Source organism: Rhinatrema bivittatum, chromosome 6, assembly GCF_901001135.1.
Source record: "Rhinatrema bivittatum chromosome 6, aRhiBiv1.1, whole genome shotgun sequence".
In the NCBI taxonomy this organism is placed as follows: Eukaryota; Metazoa; Chordata; class Amphibia; order Gymnophiona; family Rhinatrematidae; genus Rhinatrema; species Rhinatrema bivittatum.
The window spans coordinates 247,012,437-247,039,520 of NC_042620.1; the positions used below are offsets into that span (position 1 = coordinate 247,012,437).

Below are 27,084 nucleotides of genomic sequence, written 5' to 3' on the forward strand. Positions count from 1 at the left end.
ATGATTGTGGTATGGATGAATGACTGTTAGATAGTAATTATTGTCTAGAAAGGATCTATTTTATATGTTTCATTAATAAATTATATATTTGAGATTGTATTTTGTGAATTTGTGAGTTCTCTTTTGTTGATATAATTGCTCAATAAGAGTAGCAGATGAGATCTCTCAACCAAACTGCAGTAATGCTACAGTGGCTCTGCTGTTCAGCATTTGTGTTTCTTTGCTTAATGCTTCTATGTCCCTGAATTTAACATTTTTTTTTCTTTTGTTTCAGGATGGGCCTTGATGGCATGAAGATGCAGGTACTATTTGTTTTCTCTTATTCTTGTTGGCACTGTTGTACAAGTGAACGAGAAGTAACTTCTGCTTAATTTTAATTTGCAAACATTTCTAAAAAATATCTTTGATTAGTGAGGAGGAGTGCTTCTGAATTAGAACATTGAACTACAAGTCAAAGGAAGATTAATAACCAGGTGAGAATAGTGAGAATATCACTATTTGGGGCTTTAAACACTGCTTAGGATACAATTTTCCTCACAGGAATTGAGATGTCTTAGAGGGATGGGGGAAGGATGGCATTTAGTTTGGAGAAAAACATAGTGATGCTCTTAAGCCATAAAGTTGAGCAGAACACACACTGAATGGGTCAGTGCTTTCTGCCACCATCCAGAATAGGAATAAATAGATAGCACTATACTAGAAATTGATGTTCTCAGCCAAGTGGCATTCTGTATTGCTGGGGGAGTAAAAATGTATATTGAACAAAGGGAGAAGAATGTGATCTTACCACAGTATTTATGTCCGCCAGTTTGTCAGATCTGTCCTTCCTGGAACTTTATTACTTCGGGTTCTATGTGAATCTCCTTTTTAGCTGTTAAGGAGGGCATCGGTGAAAGATCTTACCTTGAAGACGGACTTTTTGGTGGCAATTTGTTTGGCTTAGTTGATTTCGAAGTTGCAGGCTTTATTGTGCAAGGATCCTTTTCTGTGGATTTTGGACAATGGAGTATTGTTGGGACTGACCCACTACTCTTTAATTTCCAAGGGTAAATCCCCCACCCCTACTATTCTGCCTATGGTCACCATAATCTTAAATCCTGATCTGCAATACCACCTTCCTGTGACTACACTTGGTTATGAAGATAAATCTAATTAAGTCTGACTGTGTGTATTGTCATTGGGTATGCTTGCAGTGCAGAGATTTACTGATAATTGTTTGCTCATTTCTTTTAGGGCACCAATGGATCACAACTCTGGGATACAGTATTTGCTGTCCAAGCCTTTCTGGAGGTACTTTTCCTTCTTATCTTCTGTTGTCTGCCTATCTTTATACAGATCTTTTCTCCTTATTTTTTACTATCTGACACTTATCAGAGAATGGCCTCAGTCCTAACCCCTCCTTAATTGGCTGTCATCATGGAGCTGTCATACACAACTTGATGTGAATCGCTCACATTCCCTCTGTGTTTAAGAACATAAGAAGTGCCATGCGGGTTCAGGCCAAGTTCCATCAGGCACAGTATCCTGTCTCCAACTGTGGCCAGTCCCAAAAAGTTGATGCAATTTCTTGCTGCTCATTCCCTATGATAAGCAGTGGATCTCCCTGAGTCACCTGATTAATAACTAGTTATAGACTTTTGTTTTCCAGGAATTTTTCCAAAAACCTATTTAAATCTATCTATGCTAATTGTCTTGACCATATTCTCAAGCAACAAATTCCACAGCTTGATTGTGCATTGAGTGAAAACATACTTTATCCAATTTGTTTTAAATCTGCTACCTGTTAGCTATGAGGAGTGTCCCCTAGTCATACAGTAATTTAAAAGGGTAAATAGCCATTCCCTACGTAGCTGTTCCATGCTACTCATGATTTTGAAGACCTCATTCATATCTGTCCGTGATCATCTCTTCTCCAAGATGAAGAGCCCTTAACCTGTTTAGCCTTTATTTATAAGGTAGCTATTCCAATCCCTTGACAATTTTTGTTCTCCTTCTCTGTACCTTTTTAAATTCTATTATATTTTTGAGATGGGGTGACCAGAATTGCACACAGTACTCAAAATGAAGCTGTACCATTGATCTGTACAGAGGAATTATGATGATCTCCATTGTATTCACCATTCCTTTCCTAATAATTCCTAGCATTCGGTTTTCTTTTTTGACCTCTGCTGCACACTGAGTTGAGGATTTCATGGCAATGTCCACAAGGACTCCAAGGTCATGTTCCTGGGTGACTACTCCTGAAGCAGAACCCATCAAGGTGTATATAAAATTAGGGTTATTTTTCCCCATGTACTTCACTTTGCACTTGGCCATGTTAAATTTAATCTGCCATTTAGATGCCCAGTTTTCCAGTCTTGCAAGGTACTTCGATAGTTCCGCTTAATTTGCCTGTGTTTTAAATATCTTGAATATTTTTGTCATCTGCAGATTTGATCATTTCATTCATCTCTCCCCTTTCTGGCTTGTTAATGAAAAAGTTAAACACTGGTCCCAGTTCATGGGGTCATGCCACTATTCACTTTTCTCTTCTTGAAAAAATGATCATTAAGTTTTTGTTTCCTGTCTTTTAACCAGTTACCATTTCATAGTTAGACAATACTTGTATCCCATGGCTTTTTCATTTTCTAAGGAGTGTCTCATGAGCAGTGCCAGTGGAAGGGTATCCAGCTGCTCTAGGCGGTAACATTTTCTCTCTCTCGCGCTCTGTCTCTCACCTACCCCCCCAAATCGCACAGACCGTGCCTCGAGCGCTCAGTTTGCATATGCAATCTTATCCACATCTCCGCAGCGCCTGCCTCTACAGCCTCCTTCCATTTTAAAGAATAGTGCCCTCGCATTGACCTGCGGTACCCCGCCCACTTCCAGTGCCCTAGGCGGCCGTCTAGTCTGCCTAATGGTCCTGTCGATCCTGCTCAAGAGGGAGTTTATCAAACGCCTTCTGGAAATCCAGATGCACCATATCATTTTGCTTTCCTTTATCCACGTTGTTATGATGTGTGGCTCAAAGGAGGGCCTGTGAGCTTTCTCACTTATCCCCGATGCCACTTAAAGCTGCCTGCAATAGGAACACCACTCCAATCTACTAGGAATGTGACGTGCACGTCAATGCAGTGTCCAGGCCCACCGTGTTCCTGCTCCTCCTTGGCCTCATTCTAGGCGTCTGTGCGCCTATAGTTATAGGGCCCAGCGTGGGAAACCCAAATCTAGCACCTTCCAATGGTGTCGCCTGTTCCTCCATAATTAAGGGCCTGCAGACTATCAGCAGTGCTTCAGAAATTGGTTTCCTGCCTTAGCAGTGTATATTGCTTTGAGCTCCTGGCTCCTGTTATCCTGCATCCCTGATTCCTGTCATCCAGCTTTGCCTCGCCTTGTGTAGACTTCTTCGTCCAGCCTTGCCTTGTCCTGTTTGTTTCATTCGGTGTCTTCTGTGTCCACCCGTGGCCTGACCTCTGGACATGACCTCTTAGCTGGACCTGACTATGATTGCCAGCCTCCTGAAGCTGACCTCTTGCCTTGAACTGACCACTATTGCCTACCTTGACCTTGGTCTGTCTCCTATTCCATTAATCTGCTGCCTGCCCTGATCCCCAGCATGCCATTAGACTTTTGCTCTATTCTCCGCCCTAGGGACCCATCTAAGTCTGAACCCAAGGGCTCAGCCTGCAGGGGAGAAGGCTGGTATAGGGAAACTCCAGACTATCTCTCTACAGGGCATGTTTGCCAGCTGCCGGTATAGGCCTCATAGGTTCACCTATGAGCTGTGGCAAGTACGCCGCAACACAAAGGGCTCACACCCATCACACACACACACTTGTTTACTCCTTCAAAGAATGCGAATAGGTTAGGAAAGCACAACTTCCCTTTTTTTAAATCCATACTGGCTCTTTCCCATTAAGTCATATTTATGCATATGACCAGTAATTTTGTTCCTATTATAGCCTTCGTTATTTTACCAGGCACACATATCAAGCTTCACTAATATGTAGTTGCTTGGGTATCATCTGGAGCTATTTTTGAAAACTGATGTTAAATGTTGCTTCCTGCAGTGCTCAGATATAGAGGCAGATTTGGGAGGTAGTTTGCAGACAAGTAATGGGTCTGTTTTTTCATATTTGAGTTCCTTTAGAACTCTGGGTGAATACCATCAGATCGCAGCGATTTGCTACTATTTAATTGGTCAGTTTGCTCTAGCATGTTTTCCAGATTCATACAGATTTCATGCAGTTCCTCTGAGTCATCACCTAAAAAATGGTTTAGATTTCAGTATATCCTCATCCTCCTTCTTTGTAAAGACTGAAGCAAAGAATTTTACTATATGAGGACTTCATTGTTGTTTCTTGTAATCCCTTTGCCTGCTTCTGGTTTCTACCCTCTAGTGGCTGATTTTAGAAAACAACTTAGTTGTAGTCACTAGGTTTCATTTTAAGAGCAGTACTGTACTGATTGTGATGTCTCCAGACTCCATACCTCACACTCATGCTGTTAAGGCAAAAATCTCTGCAAGCTCCAATGTTACTCTTACTCTGCACATCCCCACCAGTCCCTGCCTTTACTATGCACCTCTGCAGGCTCTTCCCCCCCCCCCCCCCTTTCAATGTGATAATAGGAGGTTAAGATTTAATTATCTTTGTGGTTTTTAAAAATATGTTTGGTTACATTGTAACTTCTTAGAAGTAAACATGATGTGCATTTCAGTAATTTGTCCTTCCTCTTCCATATCCTTCCTTCTCTCCTCTTGCTGCCCTGTTCTGTTCTCTGTTATCCTACCCTGCCCCATCTATCCCATGCTTCCTCACTCTTCCCTTCCTTTTCCCCTCACCTTGCTCTTTCCTAAATTTTGTCTGTACTCTCTCTTGCTATTCCTCCATTCTCTCTCTGCTCCTTTCTTTGCCCTATTGCCTTTCCTCCCATGTTCTTCTGCTTTTTTTTTTTCTTTCCCTCTCTTTCCCTCCCATATTCTTCTCAGGCTGAAGCCCAGGGCTGCATGGAGTTTGTTCCCTGTCTAAGACGTGCACACACATTCTTAAGAATTACACAGGTGAGAATCAAAACAGTGGGTAAGAAATGGGATTGCTGTCTCTTGTATTCCCTTTTTTTCTAATTCTGATAGAGATGTGAATCGTGTGCCAGATCGTCTTAACGATCAGATTCGGCTGGTGGGGGGGGGGGGGGAGAATCTGATCGTTAAGATATGTGAATTGGAATCGTTTCTGATTCCAATTCACATCGCAAATTTTTTTTTTTTTTTTTGGGGGGGCCCGCGCCGCTAAAAAAAAAAAACCCCCCCCCCCCTTTAAATCGACCCCCACCTCCGCCCCCCCCCCCCCCCCCAAACCTTTTAAAATTTACCTGGTGGTCCAGGCGGGCCTCGGGGAGAGGAGAGATCTAGGGGGGCCTCAGGGAGAGATTTCCCGTTCCCAGGCATCACCTGTTCTAAAAAAAAATGCCGCCGATGCCCCTTTGCCCTTACCATGTGACAGGGTATCCGTGCCATTGGCCGGCCCCTGTCACATGGTAGGAGCCGGCCATCTTTACTCATTAGCCCCTATGGCTGATGAGTAAAGATGGCGCCGGCCATCCAGTGCTCCTACCATGTGACGGGGCCAGCCAATGGCACGGATACCCTGTCACATGGTAAGGTCAAAGGGGCATCGGCACAATTTTTGTTTAGAACAGGTGATGCCTGGGAATGGGAAATCTCTCCCCGAGGCCCCCCTGGACCACCAGGTAAACTTTAAAAGGTTTTGAGGGGGTCGGGAGGGTGGGGTCGATTTAAAGGGTCAGGTGGGTTGGTTTTTTTTAGCGGCGCGGGCCTCCCTAAAAAAAAGGGTCGGGAGGGTGGGGGAGGCTAAGGGGGGTCGATTTAGATGGTCAGGTGGTTTTTTTTTTATCGGGCCATCGGCGCCATTTTAATTAGTGGCAACCAAAATGGCGCCAATGGCCCGAGAGCGGGAGATCGCACCGGGACCCCCCCCACTGGACCACCAGGTAATTTAACATTTTTTAACTGCAGTTGTTTGGTGCCCGTTAGCACCTGTTTTCGGTGCAGGTTGGTCATATATGTTTCTGGGAACAGCCTGTAGCTTGGTATTCACACATCTGTGAGGACTACCATCCTGCTTGTCTTAGGAGAAAACTGAGTTGCTTACCTGTAACAGGTGTTCTCCTAGGACAGCAGAATGTTAGTCCTCAGGAAATCCACCCACCACCCCATGGAGTTGGGTTCTCCTGTGCTTTATTTTATTTTTTCTTCACTCGTGAATTCTATGTAACGAGACTAAACGGGGCCCCGCGTGAACGCATGGATAGTGGCATGCTGGGCATGCTCAGTGTGCCAGTCAAAGTTCTAGAAATTTTGACAAGTTTTCTGTGCCGGGCTCCATCTGATGATGTCACTCATCTGTGAGGACTAGCATCCTGCTGTCGTAGGAGGAAACCTGTTACAGGTAAGCAACTCTGCTTTCACCCAGCTCAACACTATGCAGCCCTATCTTTCTTCTTTTCCACTCACCATTCCAATCCTAGCGTAAACCTTGCACCCTCTATTCATTCTGATATAGACCTTCCTCACACTTACCCCACCCTCACTCTCTTTCATTCCTTCTCTGTCTTCCTCACCCCTCTCTGGGATTTCACCCAAGGTAGGCAAGCTGTTTCCCTATGCTCTCTGACCTAATTCACAGGATGAGTATTTTTGCTCTCTTTGCAAACTTTCCACTTTGACTTTTCCTACTTTTATCTCTTCTTCAGATTCTGGATAACCCCATGGACTACAAGAAGTATTATCGTCAGATGAATAAGGTACAACTGTGGGGGGGGGGGGGGGGAATTGAGTCCTTCACTAATGACCATGAGGGCGGGGTTATCCAAGGACAAGAAGGATATGTAGTTCTCACAGGTGATTGATGTCAATCAATCACCTGTGAGACAGAGCCTAACAGATGAAGATTACTTCAAAGTTTCTAGAAGCTTTTGGCATAGTCTACTGAGCATATATGTGCCATCCTACATCATGGATGTTGTGCTGGGCCCCTTCAGTTGTAGTTTTTCCATGTGGTATTAGTCAATTTTTGTTAAAATCAAATTGTTTGATTTTGCCTTAATACATTTTTTTGTCTTAATACCCCCTAAAAGAGAAAAGGGCCAGTAGCTTTTGGTTGGGAAATTTTTTTTTTTAAGTATTTGGGAGAATTAAACCATTGTGGTATATTATGTAGTGTGTTTGTACTTTTAATAGTAAGGCAGCTAATGAGCAGAGGTTAGTGTGTTTGTATTTCCCAACCCTTCTACCCCTCTCCCACCCACCCCTAGATCATCCTTTAATTTATAGGCAGGTGCCACTTTAACAAAAAAATAAAAAATCATCTTTTTCACATCATGAATTACCCACACCTTATTGAGACATATAGGGGCAGATTTGAAAACATATGTGCAGGCACATGTTATAAAATCAGGGGTCGATGCACTTCACTGAGTCATGGGTTTTGGAAACCGACACTAGTCTTAGCAAACCTATTATGTCCAGAAGGTTACTATGCCTTCTCACAATCTTGTCTTAATAGTCGTGGGGGAGGATTATTAGTAATCACAAAAAATTCTCTAAACCCCAGGAAAGTCCAGCTTGAAACACCCTCTCATTAGGAAGTACTAATGACTATGAAACTTATCAATTTCTGCCTAATATATTGCCCCCTGGATTCTTATCAACTGATCTTATCCCTTCATTGAAATTCTCTCAACTTTACCAGTAAATTTAAGAAAGACTTGATGCAGGCGATTTTAACCTGCGTTTAACCTCTCTGCTTCAGCTACTACTTTTTTATGCTCTGTGAAAGCTTAGGATGACAACAATATATTGAGGCTTCAATGCACAAACATGGTTACATCCTAAATTTGTTTCATGAATCCCTTATTGCTGTCTGAATCTAATGTTGACATAAACATTCGAGTTATTCCCTGGTCAGATCACTATTTGATTTCACTAAATTGTTTATAAAATGAACCAAGATATCTGACAAAACAGTCCCCAATTGAAATTTAGAAGAGAGGTCATATAGACACTACAGCTTTTAAATCGTTTCCCAATTACATTAGCCAAGCAGTTAATGAATGGAACAATTTATTAAGTACTGCACTAAATCAAGTAGCTCCAGAAAAACTCTATCTGAATTACCAGAAAACATTACACGCCTTGGTATAACTCACATTTGCGATCCATGAAACAAAAACTATGGCGTTTAGAGCGTCACTGGCAGAAAAAAAACATTTTAAAAAGAAAAACCGCTTTCTTGACATGTTCACAATTTCAGAAAGCAAATAGATACTGCAAAAAAAAAAAAAGACATTACTTTCTCAAATTGCAGCTGCTGGAAATAATTCATCAGAATTATTTTATATTGTGAAATCACTTACTATCCAGAAAACTTGGAACGATCCGACTATCACTACTGAATATTGCAACCAAATAGCGGTTTATTTTTCATAAACTACAAAAATCAATAATACTTTTTCACACCTCCCAGCTCCCATTGAAATAGTGTTTTGACACACAGTGGGTCATCTTTAGTCCCATCTCAGCACAAACTATAGAACAGGTCATTACCAGGATGAACAGTTCTTAGCCTCCTCTAAATCCATGTCCAACTGCGTTATTAAAACAAGACGTTTCCTCACAATTAGCAAAAATGGTAAATTTATCTGTCTTAACCTGTACTCTACCTGCCAAACAGAAACAAGCATCAGTTAGGCCAATATCTAAAAAAAATCAACTCCTATATTTCTGATTTCTCAAATTTTAAGCCGATATCATCCCTACCTTCCTTGGCCAAAATACTAGAATCATTAGTGTTGCATCAGCTATATGATTTCTTGGATGATAATACAATAATCAATCAACATTAGCTTAGCTTCAGAAAGGGCTTTAGTACTGAAGCTCTGCTTATCTCTTCACTTGACTCCATAGTGCATGGCTTTGGCAACAATACTTATTACACCATGGTAATGATCGACATATCAGCATTTGACACCCTAGATTATTCATTTCCGTTGTCCAGACTAAAATCAATAGTTTACATGATGTGGTACTAAAATGGTTTTCCTCATATTTTTCGAGTTGATCTCAGCAGTTTAGGATTGGCTGCACAACCTTAATTGGATAGAGATTTCATCAGGCATTCTGCAGAAATCCACTTTGTTTTCTGCTCTGTTCAACATCTACATGATTCCATTTTATAAGATATGACATTCCTGGGGGTAAATTATAGATTGTATTCAGATGATATACAATTTTTCATCCCATACAGTCTTAAGTGGATAAATACCCTAGGTTTTGTCTCACAGTACATGAATTCAGTAAGTCGTTGGCTTGCACACAACCAACTCAAGCTTAACATCAGTAAAAGTGAATGTTGTTACTATCTAGAGTAAAACTCCTTTTACTAATATCCTAACTTCTATTACTTTCCAGGGCACCTCTATCCCAATTGTTTACCAATCAAGAAACCTAGGGTCTTGTTTGATTCAAATTTATCAGTGCAATAGCACATCTCAAAAGTAGTTTCCTCAACCATGTACAAACTGCATCTGATAAAAAAAAAAAAATGAAAACCCCTTCGCAAGCATAAAGACTTTTGTTTAGTCCTATAGTTCCTTATATGAAATCAATTGGATTACTGCAACTCTGTGTATCTTGGCCTTCCAGCAATAACTCTTTGCCCTCTATAGATGATTTAGAATGTGGCTGCAAGAATTCTCACCGGAACAAAACTTAGGGATAGAGTCACTCCTGCCATACTTGATCTTCATTGGTTGCCAATTTCATATAGAATCCAGTATAAAATTTTAGCCATCATTCACAATTTTATTCACAAAGAATCATCAGTATGGCTCAATGTGACATTTCGCTTTTACAAACCTGCTAGACAGTTAAGGTTTTCGACCAAAAAAATCTAGAATTTCTAACCATGAAAATTTTGCTAGGCTAGACGTTACTCAAAAAAGAGCTTTCTCTGTCTGAGGTCCACTTTTGTAGAATTTTATTTTCGATGCCCTCCATGACGTGTATAAAAATGTTTAAAAAGGCTTTAAAAACAAGTTGTTTACAAAGGCATACAACCTAACCACCTAGACATTTACCTCTTGTCAGCACTGATTAGCATAGTGTAGCTCCTTACACCTCTGTTTGATTTATTTTGTTTAGTTTGTTTTAAATTCAAACTTAAGAATGTTTTCAACTTTGTAAATCACCTGGTGTAAAAAAATACAGAATATGGGATAGAAATATTTTAAAATAAAATTAAAAAATCAGAAATCTCACAAATGTATTTATTCTATTTTTCAATCATCCAACTTCTTGGATCCCATACAATTTACAATAATCATTATTTTAATTTTCATGGGAAATATAGGCATGGTCAAATACTTGTGTTCCCCTATTAACCGGGACACTCTCTTTCTCACCTAGGGTGGATTCCCTTTCAGTACCAGGGACTGTGGCTGGATTGTGGCAGATTGCACTGCTGAAGGACTCAAGTCTCTGATGCTGCTGCAGGAAAAATGTTCTTTCATTACAGAGCTTGTTCCGAAGGAACGACTGTTTGATGCTGTTAATGTGGTAAGATAGACCCTCAGATGTGGCTATGTGACATTCTTAAAATGCTAAGAGATGTTTCCCATAGCAGTTATGTGATGATTTTAGGGGTGAATTTTCAAAAGCTTAGTCTTGACTTGTGTGTGTAAAATAAGGAGTTCGTGTTTAATTGGATATTCATCCAACTAAAAATACATGCAGAAGTTCATAACACATATCTGGGTGCACACAAAAAAAATGTTCCAGAGCATGTGCTAAGGATTTACATGCATAAATTCAGATTTCAAGAACCATGCATGTAAATAGTAGGGATGTGCAGACAAAAAGTTTTCGTTGCGTTTGTGATACGTTGTCATTGAGGGTCAATTCCGTTGAATATGGAAGTATGGAGAATTCCATACGTTTCCCGGTTCCCTAAATAAAAATTGAAACCCCCCCACCCTCCTTAATCCCCCCCCCAAGACTTACCAAAACTCCCTGGTGGTCCAGCAGGGAGTCAGGAAGCCATCCCTGCACTCGTTTGCGATTTCCTCACGGCGCCGATAACCTGTGTCACAGGGGCTGCCGGTGCCATTGGTCAGCCCCTGTCACATGGTCACCGGCGCCATCTTGTGCTCCTACCATGTGACAGGTAGGTCATGTGGCAGGAGGTCGCTCCGGGGACCCCCGTTGGACCCAACCGGAACTTTTGGCCAGCTTGGGGGGGTCAGGAGGCCCCCCAAGCTGACCAAAAGTTGACCAAAAACCCCAACTTTTGGCCAGCTTGGGGGGGTCAGGAGGGGGGTCAGGAGGGGTCAGGAGGCAGTTACTACCCTTTGCCTTCTGTTAAGGGTAGTAACTGCTGCTCAAAGCAGGCTACCCCCATGCTTTCTGCTAAGGGGTAGTATCTGCTGCTCCATGTAGGTACTCCCATGCAGAAATGTAAACTTTAGGTTTGTAAGAGGTATCCCAAATCATTTCCATTCTCTAGCCTCTAGGGATCCTCTGTGTTGTTCCACGCCCTTTAGAATTCATTACCATTCTTGTCTTCACTACCTTTTCTACAAGGGCATACCATGCATCCCACCGTCTTTTCTGTGAAGAAATATTTCCTGAGATTGTTCCTGAGCCTTCACCCTTGGAGTTTCATATCATGACCCCTAGTTTTACAGCTTCCTTTCCATCAGAAAAGATTTGATTTTTGTGTATCATTAATTCCTTTCAGGTATTTGAAAGTCTGTATCATATCTCCTCTATTTCTCCTCTTATAAGTCTCTGCTGTATTCTCGCCCTATCCTCACTGTTTAACATCTATCTGGCTTCAATTTGTAAGATCCTGACAAGCCTTTGTGAAGGATATAGAACTTAGAACTTTTGCAGGCGATATTTAATTCTTCATCAAAATGAGCCCCATCTGGACTGATACAGTGAACACTATTGGTATCTGTTTGACAGCCATCAAACAATGGCTGCAGCATAGCAAACTTTCTTTAAATATCTCAAAATCAGAATTTCTAGTTATCTAGTGCTCCAATAGTATTAATGTTCCCTCCAACATAGTCTTGAACAACTTTAATTGTCCCATCTCATCCTATGCCAAACGCCTTGGTGTGTGGTTTGACTCCAAGCTGTCGTTTACCCATCACATAAAGACTATGACTAGAAGTGGCTTCTTCAAACTTAGTTCTCCATAGCCTGAAGAAGCTTTTAGAACCAGATGATTTTAAACTAGTTGTTCAAGCATCAGTGCTATCCATCTTGGATTATTGTAATGCGATCTACCTTGGGCTCCCTGATTCAGCCTTAAAATCTCTTCAATTTCTTCTTAATTCTATAGTTTGGCTGGTCAGTGGTATTACACGCACTAACCAGACCCTCCATCTTCAATGGCAACCTGTTCACTTTAGGTTTCAATCCAAGATACTGATTCTTATCCATAAACTCCCTAGCATTTCTTCTTTGCCTTGGATCAATTTTCTGTTATGAATATAACAACCATCTAGAAACCTCAGATCCCAAGAAAGGGGTTGTCTTGAAGTGCCTACAGAATGAGCAGTGAGACAGTCAGCTGCTAGAGATTGTGCCTTTTCAGGATGTGGAATACCATACCTGCAACCTTGAGACATATGGACTGTTCCAAACATTCAAATCAGCATTAAGATATTGTCTGATGAACCAAACGTTCATTAAAATCATGTCCTGGAGGCAAGATGGCGTCCTGAAGGGTGCACGGAACTGAGCCGCTCCAGTTTTACTTGGAAAATTTAACAAATGCCGCCGAAGAGAAAAGGGAGGGTGAGGGTGTTCCCCTCTATACCTTCCCAGCTATCGGAGCAGGCCTTAATAACAACGTTCCTTGCCCAGGGAGCAGCACATCTCGAGGGGGTGAATCCCATTGCGAAAGCGCCGGGAGGAGAGGCGCTTTCACCAGGGACGGAGGTTTCCCTCAGCCCCCCCGAAGTTCGCCCGCCGGCAGCCAGAGGAGCCTCGACCCCGGAAGCACAGCAACCAGCGCGGACCGATGAGGTCACAGCGACGGGGTTGCTGGGAGAAGCGACGGCTGGTTTAGAGGAAGAAGGCAGTGGAGAGGATTCACCGCGGGAAGGGCTACCGAACCTCGCTGAACCGGTAATTCCATCAGACTCCACTGAAGTGACCCCCCTCGACATCGGGTGAACGACCTGAACCTCTGGTAAGGCCCGCGGTCGTCACCCTTGAATCACTATGGGAACTCTCTGCGGGGCTAACGCTTGCCGTTCGAGATTGCAATCTAAAATTAGACTCTTTTGCCTCCCAAGTTAATAATAAAATTCATGCTCAGAACGACACTCTTTCCCAACTCCAAACATCAGTTGTGAAGGTCGAATCTGAAATAAATCACCTCAAAGATTTTAATTTGGCTACTCCTACAAGACAGAGCCGCTCTTTCTAGAAGACTCGAATTATTGGAAAACTGGAACCGCCGTTTGAATCTAAGACTAATCAAGTTTCCTAGAATAATGGGAGAGATGCCTATTATAACACTAAAAAGATATTTTGCCGAAGTTCTTCTACTGCCTGAATCGCAATTTCCATTAATAAATAAAGTTTATTTCCTTTTGGGTCAGAATCGTTTAAACGAACAGGCATCTCCTTCTATGGATTTTCAAAATTTGACAAACTTTTTAGAATCTTCGGCTATTGAGATAATTGATTTTTCCACATTGCATGTATCACTGATAGTTGAACAAGATGTTAGTAGGCTTATGGTAGCGTATTTCAAAAATTTAAACACGCTGTTCCATGGTAGTAAGGTTCGTATGTTCCCTGATGTCTCTAAAATAACTCAGGAAAGACGGAAAGGCTTTCTGAGCATGAGACAAAATGTGATTTCTCTCGGTGCAACTTTTGTCCTTAGATATCCGTGTAAATGCATTATTAAAAAGGATGCAGATACGTTTATATTTTTTTCCCCAGAGCAATTAAAGCTTTATATAGATACTCATAGCTCCCCAGAGCATACCGTATTTTCAGGGGAATAAAGTAATTATTCTGCTCTTTAATTTCAGGTAAATGCCTTGAACTAATATTAATTTCCTATATTCTCCTTGAAAGTTTGCCTCTCACTGGTTTATTATTTGAGAATTGGTTGCTACTTAGGTAAAAATATTCTATTGTATTAGAAAGCTTTACTTAATGTTGTTTTCTCCTAAAGTATGCAACATGTTTCCTGTTCACTTTATGATACAAATTGTATTAGAAAAGTCATAAATAAAGAATTAAAAAAAAAAAAAAAATCATGTCCTAATTTTAAGATATGGTTCTCAAGTTGGATCCTGGGCATTTAGTTGTCTCATATTTTGTCTGTCAAGTAATGTTGTGTTTTATTTATGGTGTTTTATTACGTATGTTCATTTTGTATATTGCTCAGGGCTTATGCGTGAAGCTGTTAAGAAATGTTAATAAATACAAATATAAGTCCTCTGATCTCCTTTCATAAGTCTTCTGGTGCAGATCTCACACCATTTTGATTGTATTTCTCTGAATTGCTGCTACCCTGGTGACAGAGCTGAACATAATACACCTGGTGAGGCCTCACCAATGATCTGTACAGGGCATTATCACCTCCTTTTTCTGGCTGGTTATGCCTCTGTTTATACAGCCTAGCATCCCTCTGGCCTTAGCTACCACCTTACCACTTACTACCTTCAGATCATCGGAACACTATCAACACTGACATCTCTCTTCTGGTTCGTGGGACATCAGTCTTTCAAACCCCATCACGTATAGCTCCTTTGCTTGCCACATCCCAAATGCATGACTCTTCATTTCTTGGCTTATTTAGATTGCTTCTCATTTTCTTTAGTCCTTCAGGTGTGTCCGCTCTGTTGCAGATTTTAGTATCATCTGCAAAAAGACAAACTACTTTCTAGAGAATTGGATCAAGGAAGAGCACACAATGTGATTTGGTTGGATTTCAGCAAAGCTTTTGATTATGGTCAAGGTAGTGGAGTGAACTACAAAATGTTTGCCTGACATGAGACAGTGTGGCATGGTAAATGAAATGTTCTCTGAAGAGAGAACAGTGTTAAGTGAAGTGCCCCAGGGATGGGTTTTGGTTCTGGTTCTGTTCAATATATTTTGAGCAACATTGCAGAAGGGATAGAAGGTAAAGTTTGTCTGTTTGCGGATGATACTTAGATCTGCAACAGAGTGGACATGTCCAAAGGAGTAGAGAGATTAAAAAGTGATTTAAGAAAGCTTGAAGAGTAGTTGATGATTTGGCAACTGGGATTCAATGCCAAGAAGTGCAGAGTGATGCATCTGAACTGCAGTAATCTAAAAGAGCTGTTTGTGATGGAGGGGTGAAAGACTAATGTGCATGGAATGGGATAGTGTCTGGAGATCTGAAGGCGGCAAAGCAATGTGACAAGGCGATAGCTAAAGCCAGAAGGATACTGGCTGCATAGAGAGAGGAATAATCAGCAAGAAAAGGAGGTGATAATGCCCTTGTACAAGTCTTTGGTGTTCAGTTCTGGAGTCCATATCTCAAAAAGGATAGAGGCAGGATGGAGGCAGTCCAGAGGAGGATGACCAAAATGGTGTGGGGTTTCTATCGTTAGACTTATCTAGAGAGGCTGAAGGATCTGACTATGTATATCCTGGAGGAGAGGAGGTACAGGGGAGATGATGATACAGTCCTTCAGATACTGGAAATGTTTTAATGATGCAAGAATTTCAAACCTTTTCTGTTGGAAAGGAAATAGTAGAACTAGAGATCACAAAATGAAACTCAAGAGGAGACAACTCAAATCCAATGTCATGAAATATTTCTTCATGGAGAAGGTGGTAGATGCTTGGAATGCCCTTCCGAAGGAGGAGATGAGGATGAATACAGTAAATGAATTCAAGAAGGCATGTGATAACCACTGTAGATCCCTAGCAGTTATTTATTTATTTATCTATTTATTTATTTATTTTTATATACAGACATTCAACTTATCACATCAGTTTACATATAACAAATTAAAAAAGAAAAAGTTATATTGTGATAAATAGTAGAAAGTTGATAAATTAAAAAAATAGAGGGAGAATTAATTAAAGAGGAGGGGAAATAAAGTATGATTTGAAAACATTAAATAGAGTGGTGGTGATGATGATGATCCTTCTTATGATGGGTATGCTTTCTCAAAGAACCATGTTTGTGATGATGGCTCAGTTCTTAGTTCAGTGGGAAGGGTGTTCCATAAAAGAGGCCCAGTCAATGAGAAAGCATGTTCTCTTGTTGAGTTGAGGCGGGTTAATTTTGGGGAGATGGTTGCAAGGAGTCCAGTATTAGTGGCGCGCAGATTTCTCTTTGGGACTTTGAAATGAAGTATCATATCCATCCATTTCATCTCATTGTTGTATAAGGCCTTATTAATAAGAGATAAAGTTTTATACTGAATTCTATACATAATTGGGAGCCAGTGCAGTTCTTTGAGAACTGGGGTGATATGATCTGATCTCTTGCTGTTGCTGATCGATCTTGCTGCAGCATTTTGGAGAAGTTGAAGAGGTTTGATTGTAGAAGCGGGTAAGCCAATGAGAATTGCATTGCAATAATCTAGTTTGGAGAATAAAAGGGATTGTAAGGGTGTACAATAATCTTGATGGTGAAGGAGAGGTTTGATCCTTTTTAGTACTTGAAGTTTATAGAATTCCTCTCTTATTTGTTGTTAATGTGTTTCTTAAAGTTTAGTTCAGAATCTAAATTAATTCCTAGGTCTCTTACATTGAGAATAATTATTTTGTCAGTTATGTAATTGTTAAGCTGGAGGTCAAATACAGGTGAGGATTTGTTGCATTTATAGAGAATTTCTGTTTTATTGGGGTTTAGAGTGAGAGCCATTTGTACTAATAAGGGTTGGGTTGCAGTGAGGTGAGTGTTCCAAAGGTTTAGTGTACTTGTTAGGTTATCATTAAATGGGGTAAGAATTTGAACATCATCAGCATAAATCTATGAGATAATTCAAGATCTGAGAGTAGATAAATGTTGAAAAGCGTAGATGATAGTGAAGATCCTTGAGGGAACTCCATGTGGAAGTGATATCGGTCTAGATTCTTTGTAATTAGTTCTTACCATGTATGACCTGTTGGATAGGTATGAAGAAAACCAATTGATGGTGATGTCACGTAGACCGATTTCCTTTAATCTTTTCAGTAGGATCTTGAGGTTTATGGTATCAAATGCTGCCGATATATCAAGGAGTATGAGGATGAATTTTTGGCCATTATCTAGTCATCTTAAGATTTCGTTGGAGAGAGATATTAAGAGTTTCTGTGCTAAGAGTGTTTCTAAATCCATGCTGTGCCGGGAAAAGTACGTTATGTTTTTCTAAATGTTCTGAAAGTTGTTGATTGACAATTTTTTCAAGTATTTTAGCTATGAAAGGGAGATTGGAAATAGGTCTGTAGTTGGTGATGTCAGATTGATCCAGGTGAGATTTCTTGGACGTTGGCTTAATCACAGCACATTTCAATTTGTCAGGGAAAATACCTTCATTTAATGAAAGATTTATTATATTTGCAGTTGGCCTAGCGATGATGTTGGAGGTTAGTTTGAGTATTTTTATTGGGATGGCATCAATTGGATGTGATGCGGGATTCATTTTTTGGATGATATTTTAAACTTCAGTAGAAGATGTAGTATCAAAAACTGACCATTTTGTATTGGGTATGTTTGGAAGGGATGTAGTATCTTCATTAACTGTTGGTATATTCATGATGAGATTTGAGTATTTTCTCTCTGAAGAAAGTGGCAAAATCATCAGATGTAATTAATTGCTGGTCTTTAGGTAAAGGGGGTTTGTTATGTTGAGTAAGTTCTTTGATGTAAGTGAAGAGTTCTCTGGAATTAAATTGGTAGTTGTGTATTCTTTCAGCATAGAAATCTTTTTTGGCTTTGTTGATATCTGTTTTGTAAATGTAGAGAATGGTTTTGTATCTATCCTTTTAGTTGATCTGTTGGGTTTTTCTCCATTTTTTTTTCAGTTGATCTAAGTATTTTCTTGATTTTTTTTTCAAGTTCTTGTGTACCATGGTGCTTTGTATTTAGATGATTGTTTAACTAATTTTTTCATAATTGGGCATTTGTTCTTTGCTATTTCCGTAGTAATGGTGAGCCAAGAATTCACAGCAGAGTTGACATCAGATTTGTCCAATAAATTTAAATATTTGGGTAATATTTCAATTAAGTCATCACTGGAGCATGGTTTATTAAATTCAATGCATTTGACTTGGTTGTGATGTTCAAGATGTGAGGTGCTTAAAAAAAGTTTGGTTTTGATAAGTTTGTGGTCAGACCATGGGAGATTTGTTGCTGAAGGTAGTTTTTTTATTTCAACCTTGTCATTTATGAAGATAAGGTCTAGTGTATGTCCTGATTTTTGTGTTGGTAATTTAACTATTTGCTTGAAGCCAATAAAGTATGAGAATAAGTTGGCAAGAATTGGAATGGGGGGGGGGGGTGGATTTATCAACATGTAAATTAAAGTCTCCTAAAATTATTGTTGGGTTATTCATATTAATGTTTGTAATAGCTTCAATGAGCGGTGATGGGTTGTGTTCTAATAGGCCAGGTGGGGTGCATAGTAGAATAATTTGTAGGTATTTTGATTTATAAAGGGCTATTTCGAGTGAAGGGGATTGATTTGATATTATGAAAATGAATTTATATTTCTTTAGAGCAAGAAGAGAAGACCGCCTCCTTTCTTTTTTTTTTTTCTGGGTAGCGAGTGGGTGTCATATAGTGTTTTGGGGTAGTTGATTTATCAGGACTATATCAGAATCTTTGAGCCAGTATTCTGTGATGGAGCAAATTTCTGGGCGATAGTCAATGAGGAGATCATGGGAGAATTGGTAATTTTTAAAAAATGGATTGTGCATTCTAGGATTAGTGTTATGAGTGTGAGATTTTGCTATATAAGAAATAGGATAGGTGGGATTTTGAGATTTTGTGATCTATATTTTTATCTCTGTTTTCGTGTTATAATTGTGAGATACAATGGGTATTTTTTAAATTTGGTTCACCAAGTGGCATTGTGAAATTGTTAAGTTAGCCTGATGTTTAATGAATGAGGTGTTGCTTAAGGGGCGCGTCAAGGGGCCTGCTTCCTTTGGTGCGCTCCTTTAGGCAGTGCTACCACTTGGCACGTGGCGCCAGGGAGAAGTTATTCTTTTAAATTTATTTCCTTTGCCTCCCCTTGTAAAGTTTGAAGGGGGCGCTTAGCTTAGCCCTGGCGATTCAGGAAGTGGAGAAGAGAGGGAAAAAACCTCAAAATCCTTCTTTTCTTTGTGCTGGGTGAGATTTCTGGTGTTCTTTGCTTCCTGGCTGGTTTTTTTTTTTTTTTTTTTGAAATGAAGAAAAGGGTATATGGGAATAACCTGCATGGAGCAGCAGTTACTTAACCTTAATCGGAAGTCATAAGGATTACTCCATTAACTGATTAGCCTGATACTTTTGGTGTAACTGTAATATTGCTGTCTGTTCAATGGTGGAGGGAAAAGGGAGAATTGGATTTAGACAAGAGCCAATACTGGACCCTGACTTTTATGGGCAGGGACACTGATATGCAGAGATCAGGGAAAAAAGTACAGGACTGCTCTAAAGGCCAAGTCCAAAAGCAAGGCAGATTCAACCAGCATTGTCTGATAGTAAAATTTCCTACCCTTAACATAAAGCATGAGATTAACCAGCCCGGAGAGACATTTACTACCCTTAATAGACACATGGAACCAGCAATTACTACCATATAAAACCTGCTGGGCAGACTAGAAGGGGACCATTTCGTCTTTTTCTGGCATCGTTACTATGTAATCCTGCCACAATACAAAGATATTGAACAGTATTGATTCTTGAAGAGCGCCACTTATCACTCTTCTCTCATCAGAGTAGGTTCCATTTACCACTACCTGCTTGCTGATGTCTGTCAGTCAGAAAATTTGTAATTCATTCACCACTTTAGGGACCCACTCCCAGACTTCTCATTTTATTAATGAGCCTGCTATATGGGATCATATCAAAAGCCTTGCTGAAATCCAAGTAAATCATATCAAGTGCTCTTCCTTGGTTTAATTATCTTGTCAACCTGATCAAAAAAATCAGATTCATTTGACACACCTTCTTATGGTAAAATCATGTTGCCTTGGATTTTGCAGCCTATTGGATTGTAGAAAATTCATTATCCTTTCCTTCAGCAATTTCCACATTAATTTTCCCAGCCTCCTCTTTGCTACCACTTTTGTGAAGTGGTTCTATAAATGCCCTTCTTCAATCCTGCGGCACTACTCCAGTCTCCAAGGTACTATTAAATAGGTCCTTTAGCGGACTTGCTAGCACTTCTCGGAGCTACCTTAATATCCTGGGATATATCTCATCCAGTCCCATAGCCTTGTAGACTTTAGGTGGAGCTAGCAAAGCAAACACTCTTTTCTTTAAATGGGATGTATCTTCCCCACTATCATTTGTACTCTTGCCAATCAGGAATGGTCCTCCTTCATGGTCTTCTTTAGTGAACCCTGAGCCAAAGTATTTAATATTCCTGCTGTTTCCTCATCTTTCTTCACACCTTGCTCCTTGCCTCCTTTCAATTTTTCAAATGCTGTCTCTGGCCTTCCTCCTTTCTAGGATATATCTGAAAAAGCTTTGTCACCTCGCTTTACCTCTTTCATGATCTGCCACAACTGTCTCCCAATGAATAAATAATGGGGTGGATTTCCAATAATATGCTATAATAATTTGTTTCTACATGAAGCAAATGTGAAACAAGAAACTTTGCTTGTTAAAATTCTGATCACCCCATTTTCCCAATAAGCATAAAACCAGCAGTAAGCTGTGCATTTGATTTAGGAATAGTCCACACAGTACTTTGAATCTGGTCCTAGAAAGCTTCAACAATCATGCAATCCCACTATGTGTGTAGGTAAGATTCTGGAAAGCTGCAGCCTCTCTAACAGAGCGGACTTACCACACTAAATCTAGCAAAATATACATAAAATAAAGGCGTCTAAAGATGGAGGGAAGGAAGAGGAGGAGGAGGGAGGGGTTTGTTGCCTTTATTATAGCTCCTTTTAATTTGGCACACTGTTGTTCCAACTCACCCGTCTAATTTTCTAGCTCCTCCCCAAGGTATGTTGCCATTTTACCACCAGACTGTTTTTGAAATCCATGACTCGATCTTTGTGTGATTTCTCTCCCTCTTGGCTGTTATATCAAACTATACCGCCTGATGATCACTGGTGCTCAGGTGGGCACTTACCTGGACATTATGGGGTCCATTTTCAGCTCTTATGCAGCTCGGCTAGTTAGCCAAATAAACATTTCCAGCTAATTAGGGTATATTCCATCGCTGAATATACCTGGCTATATTAAAGTTATCCGGTTATGTCTAACTGGCTAACTTTAGGACACCTCTATGGCCCAACCACAGTTCCCTGTACATACCAGGATCAGTCCAGACTGCTGGGTTGTGTCTCCCTTCCAGCAGGTGGAGTCAGAGAAAAAAAGTTCAAGTCACCCTATGATAAACGCAGTGTGCCACCTGCGATCCCCCAGTATTTCTCTGACTCCAGCAGGTGAAGGAAGACGTACCCTGCGGTCCTGATCCTTTCTAAAATTGAGTGTGTGTTTCTATTAAGAACAAGGGGGTTCCTTAATCCGTGATGATCATTGACTAGATCAACCTTAGTAAGTACTTACAAATCCTTTTTTTTTTTTTTATTTCCATTACATGAGAACAGTGGGCTCTGTGCCCACAAGCCTTGATACCCAGAGGAAGTTGTTAATACCCAGGTAGGGGGGATTTACCGGTGGGCCGGTCCCTCCCCCCTACGATTCCAGAGATGCTTAATTCCTCTAAAGGGAGCTAATTTTTGGTAACATTCCAGGGAGGTACATTCCCCTGATGCAGTGGCTCCATTTTTTGTAAAAAAAAAAAAATAAAAAATGCCTGTTCTCACTACCCGGCACCAGAGAAACTTACTGATTTTTTTTTTTTCTCTCTCTCTCCTTTTGTCTGCCATGCCGCGGGGATCGCAGTGTTCGGCGTGTGGAGAGCCAGCAGCGTGGCTCTCCCGAGACAGCCTCTGTTATCGTTGCCTCCTCGGGGGCGAAGGGCCTTCTGATCTGCCTGTTTCAGGAAGAAGAGCATCTCTGCTGCGTGCGTGCGGCTCAGGCAGGGCTCAAACAGCTCCTCTCCATCGGCCTGCCCTGTCCCCGCTAAGTGCGGGAACGGCGGCCATTTTGAATTCCTCGGGCGCCGATGCTGCACAATGTCTGGGGGGAGGGGATCCTCCTCCGCCCCTTTCCCCTCCTAATTTAAGCCCCGAAAAACCAGTACTAGTGGAATCTGAAGCCCTGCCTCCTTCTGCCTTGCCCCCAGGGGGGGGGGTCTTAAAGAGGCAGCATCCTTTCTCTTCGCAGTTTATTTTACTGCTACACAAAGCTTATTTGGAGGCAGATTTAGATGGCCAGCAGTCCCCACTGGCTAAGGTCCCTAGGCCTGCAGAAGGACCTGTACTCCGTCTAGCTCCTGTTCAGGTGGTTCCGCCACCAGCTATTCCCCAGGATCCTGCGCCCCAAGACCCTTCCACACTGTGGACGATGATGTCGAAGATTCTTCTTTCGTGGAAGGGGATGACTCACAGGTGCTCCGATTGTTTCGCAGGGAGGAGCTGGACCCTCTAATACCTCATGTTCTGGAAGAGCTTGATATTCCGGCACCGCAGCCCGTGGCGGATCCTTCCCCAGGGGATCCGGTTCTTGTGGGGCTCAGGGCTCCACCTAAAGCCTTTCCCTTTCATCCAAAGCTTCGGCAGCTGCTTACTCAGGAATGGGACATGCCAGAGGCCAGCCTGAGGGTTAGTAGGGCCATGGAAAAACTATATCCGCTTCCGCAGGACTCCTTGGAGTTGCTGAAGGTCCCTCAGGCATTATAGTGGGTAATACTTTGAAATTGTCAGCTCAGTGTGCTGCAGCAGTCAAAAAAGCAAACAGAATGTTAGGAATTATAGGAAGGGAATGGTTAATAAATGGAAATGTCATAATGCCTCTGTATCGCTCCATGGTTGAGTCCGCATCTTGAATACTGTGTACAATTCTGGTCGCCGCATCTCAAAAAAGATATAGTGCTGATGGAGAAGGTATAGAGAAAGGACAACCAAAATGATAAAGGGATGAAACAGCTCCCCTATGAAGAAAGGCTGAAAAGGTAGGCTGTTTCAACTGGAGGAAGAGACGGCTGAGGGGGGGATATGGATAGAGGTCTTGAATGAGTAGTGTGAAGTGGTTATTTACCTTTTGAATAATAGAAGGACTAGGGGCCATTTCTATGAAGTTAGCAAGTAGCACATTAAGGACTAATCGGAGAAGAAAAGTCTTTTTTTCACTAATGCACAATAAGCTCTGGAATTTGTTGCTCGAGGATGTGCTTAGTGCCGTTAGTGTAGCTGGGTTAAAAAAAAAAAAGAAGTTTGGATTAAGTTCTTGGAGGAGAAGTCCATTAACTGCTATTAATCAATTTGACTTAGGGAATAGCCACTGCTATTAATGCATCAGTAGCATGGGATCTTCTTTGTGTTTGGGTATTTGCCAGGTTCTTGTGGCTTGGTTTGGCCTCTATTGGAAACAGGATGCTGGGCTTGATGGACCCTTGGTCTGACCCAGCATGGCAATATATGTTCTTATGATAAAGGGCAGCTCTTTCGGGTGGTGTTGGAAAGTTGAGACCTAACTCAGCTTGCCTCTTTGGGGACTAATTGGACTTCTCAATGATCATGGCAAAGTTATTCCTTGGTTCTTCTGGTAGGAGGTCCCACCTACAATTGTTTTACCAAGAGTGACCCAAATACTGGGTTCCACCTCAGTTACGCCTTGGAACTAGTCACTCCCATGTCCGACACTTTTATAGTATCTCCCTGTGCTTTAGTCACCAAAGGGTGATCCGTGATACACTGGTATGTCTTCAACTGTTGCAGGCTGTAGTTCCGGTTCTCCATTCAGAGGAGGTCTTGGTCAGTATTCAGTTTATTTTGTAGTACTCCAAAAAGGCCAACAGACCTATCCTGCTCTAAAGGGGGTAAAAAGCAATCTCTGAATCTCTCATTTCAGGATGGAGACTCCTCACTCTTTTCTAGTGACAGTATGATAGGACATATATCTATTTCCTCTAGACTGTCAGATTCTAATTTCATATCAGGTGAGAAGAGCAGAAGTTCTCTATTTTGCTCCTACGAAGTATTTTCAGTCATAGCTCTTCCATTTAATTTGATAAAACTCCACAACATTTTACAAAGTCATGATAATGGTTGGCAGCAATTTTAAGATGAGAGGGTGTTATGGTTCAGCAGAGGTAAGTCTTTCCAAAAAAGGTATTCAGATGCTGTCAGGGTAATCAAGTTTTAGAAAGTTTGAGCTGGGGTGATCAGTTTTGCAAAGATCAGACTTATTCCTTATTAATCTTGGAAAACTTGGGAATGTACTTCAACACAGAGTTAGGTCAGGTATACCTTACAACGGACATAGTGAATAAGTTGATCTGGTAGGTGCGGAGGTCTGCTGCTCTGTAAGCGCTAAGAATTTGAGATTCTTCATCTACTCAGTTTCATGGAGGCCACGCGGATCTAGTTTCATGGGCCAGGGCTCATATGAAGCCCTTTAATTCTCTCTCCTATCTCAATGGTCACCCTATTCTCAGGATTGCAAGATCATCTTTCTTTTTCCGGTAATAGGTTGAATGGACGACTTCTTTGGTGGATGGTCCCTCGTAATCTGCAGTGTATGAGTCTAATGATTCAAGATGCAAGTCTGTCTGGTTGGGGAACTCATTGTCCTGGACCAGGTGGTCCAGGGGCTCTGGTCTCTGGAAGAGGCAGCCTGGTCCATCAACAGACTAGAACCAGGGCAGTAAGACTAGCCCTGTGTCATTTTCTTCTCTTAATCAGGGGAAAAGCAGTCAGTGCAACAATGCTACAGTAGTGACGTATGTGAACAGACAGACAGCACAAGAAGTCTAAGAATGTTGAAGGGGAAGGAATCTTCTTTCCTTGAGCAGAACAAAATCTTCAGTTCTTGTCAGTAGCTCATATTGCAAGTAGAAGAATGTTTAAGCCAGTTATCTGAGCATGAACCTTCTGGATCCAGCTGAATGGCATCTAAGCAAAGAGACTTTTCATTGATAGTACTCAGGTGGGACTTAACTTTCATTGATCTAATGGCAACGCGCAGGAATGCCAGTTTTTCAGTTCTTTAGCCATTGCAGGGAGCCCTGCACCAAAGGAATAGGCCCTCTAGTTCAGCCTTGGCCAAAAGGCAAGCTTCTTTATGCCTTCCCTCTTTGGCCACTGATTGCAAAACCCTATACAGAACTGAGATGAAGAGCAATCGTATTATTCTGATAGCTTTAGATTGGCCTAGGAGGCCATGGTAAGCAGATCTAGTAAGGCTCCAAATCAACCACCCCCTGCATCTACCATTTTATCTTACAGCTTGTCTCTTGAAAGATCACATGAGGAAAAGAAGCTAAAGACCTGTAAGTCTTCAAATTCCCTGGCTTCTGTTCAGGTGTGGCACATTTCTGAAGTGTTCTTCAAGGATTGATTGGTTTTTCCCTGGCATTCAGATATCCTTTTCATTTTAACCTTCTTCAGAGAGGTTTAGAAAAGGGCTTGGCCTTGAAGAACTCTGAAAATTCAAGACATGGCTGTCTCTTGTTACAGGGACAGGATTCATGGAATTTCAGTGGTAGCCTGTCCGGACATGTACCCAGTTCTTCTCGGGGAGTAAAAAACAATTGTGGCCTCCTTTAGGCCTTTGGGTCCTTAGTGGAACCTCTGTCTGGTTCTTAAGGTGTTAGGTTTGCTTCCCTTTGAGCCTCTGAAACACACTGTATTTAGGAGAATCAAGCTGTGTCTTCAAGGGACCCCTTTTTAATCATAGTGCCCAATTCTGTCTCTTTTCAGCTTGTACCTTCATTTTTATCAAAAGTGATGTTTGTTTTCAAATACCTTATTCTCTGCCAGCTTTTTTGAAGGAAGAGTATCAAAAAGGTAATAAGTCTTTGAGATTGCTGGACATTTATCGGGTGCTCATCAGCTGTTTAGATGTTACTAATTCTTTTTGTAAGACAGATTGTTTGTCTTGTTTGGAGGGCTGCATAAGGATGAGGTGGCCTCTAAACCTACTCTAGGTAGTTGGATCAAGGAAACAATTGCTTTAGCATATTTTCTTAAGGGCTAGCAGGCTCCTGAAATTATTTGAGCTCGTTCTACTAGTGGAAGTGGTTGCTATTGCACCGGTGAACATTTGCAAGGCGGCTTCATGATCACCCTTACATTTATTTCCAAAGCATTACAGACTGAATGCTCTTGTTAAAGAGGAAGCAGTTTATGGAACTCAGGCTCTCAAAGCGACCTTACTTCCTTCTTCCGTAGTTAGTGGGGGTTTGGCACTTTCTCCTGAATGGACTGGATTACAGTGGTGTAGCAGGATGAATGGAATGAGAAATTTTTACCTGCTGTTTTTCTTCTATAAATCCTGCTACACTAGTCAGGACCCTCCCAGGAAGTTGGGCCTTTTGAGTGGTAGAAATGAGACCAGAGAACCTTTTATCATCTGCATGTATATACATTTCAGAATAAAAGGTTTTAGTTTTCAGCCTGTTGTCTCCCTTCTTTCTCTTTGTTGTTCTGGTTTTTTTTTCACAGTTCTGGTTGGTATAAGACAATTTTCTATCCTAAACATTTGAAGTTTATTTTCAATTTAAATGATATAGTTTGTTTCAGTGCTTTATCATAGGAATACTGATTGTTTTCTGTGCTGTACCACCTCTATCTAGTGGTGATGATATCACAGAGGAAAACTGTGCTCTGCCTCCATCTACTGGTAGAAGGACATAACCCACATGTATGGACAAGAATAGACTGGTGTAGCAGGATTCATGGAAGGTAAATACTTCTCCATGGCTTTCTAACCTTCTGTGGGAGTTAGGGAAGATATT

General features: G+C 41.2%; 1 protein-coding gene across 3 annotated transcripts in view; it reads left to right on the forward strand.

Annotated features, from left to right (window-relative positions):
• Window positions 1-27,084, forward strand: part of LSS (lanosterol synthase) — a 213,462-nt gene that overhangs the window by 119,020 nt on the left and 67,358 nt on the right. For all 3 annotated transcript variants that reach the window (XR_003857491.1, XM_029606733.1, XM_029606732.1), the window contains 5 exons: window positions 275-302; window positions 1,234-1,290; window positions 4,970-5,041; window positions 6,754-6,804; window positions 10,466-10,615. Coding sequence is in view for 2 of the 3 variants with exons in the window: in XM_029606733.1 (XP_029462593.1) it covers window positions 275-302; window positions 1,234-1,290; window positions 4,970-5,041; window positions 6,754-6,804; window positions 10,466-10,615 (358 nt within the window). In the remaining variant the exon portion in view is untranslated. The remainder of the gene's footprint in view (window positions 1-274; window positions 303-1,233; window positions 1,291-4,969; window positions 5,042-6,753; window positions 6,805-10,465; window positions 10,616-27,084) is intronic.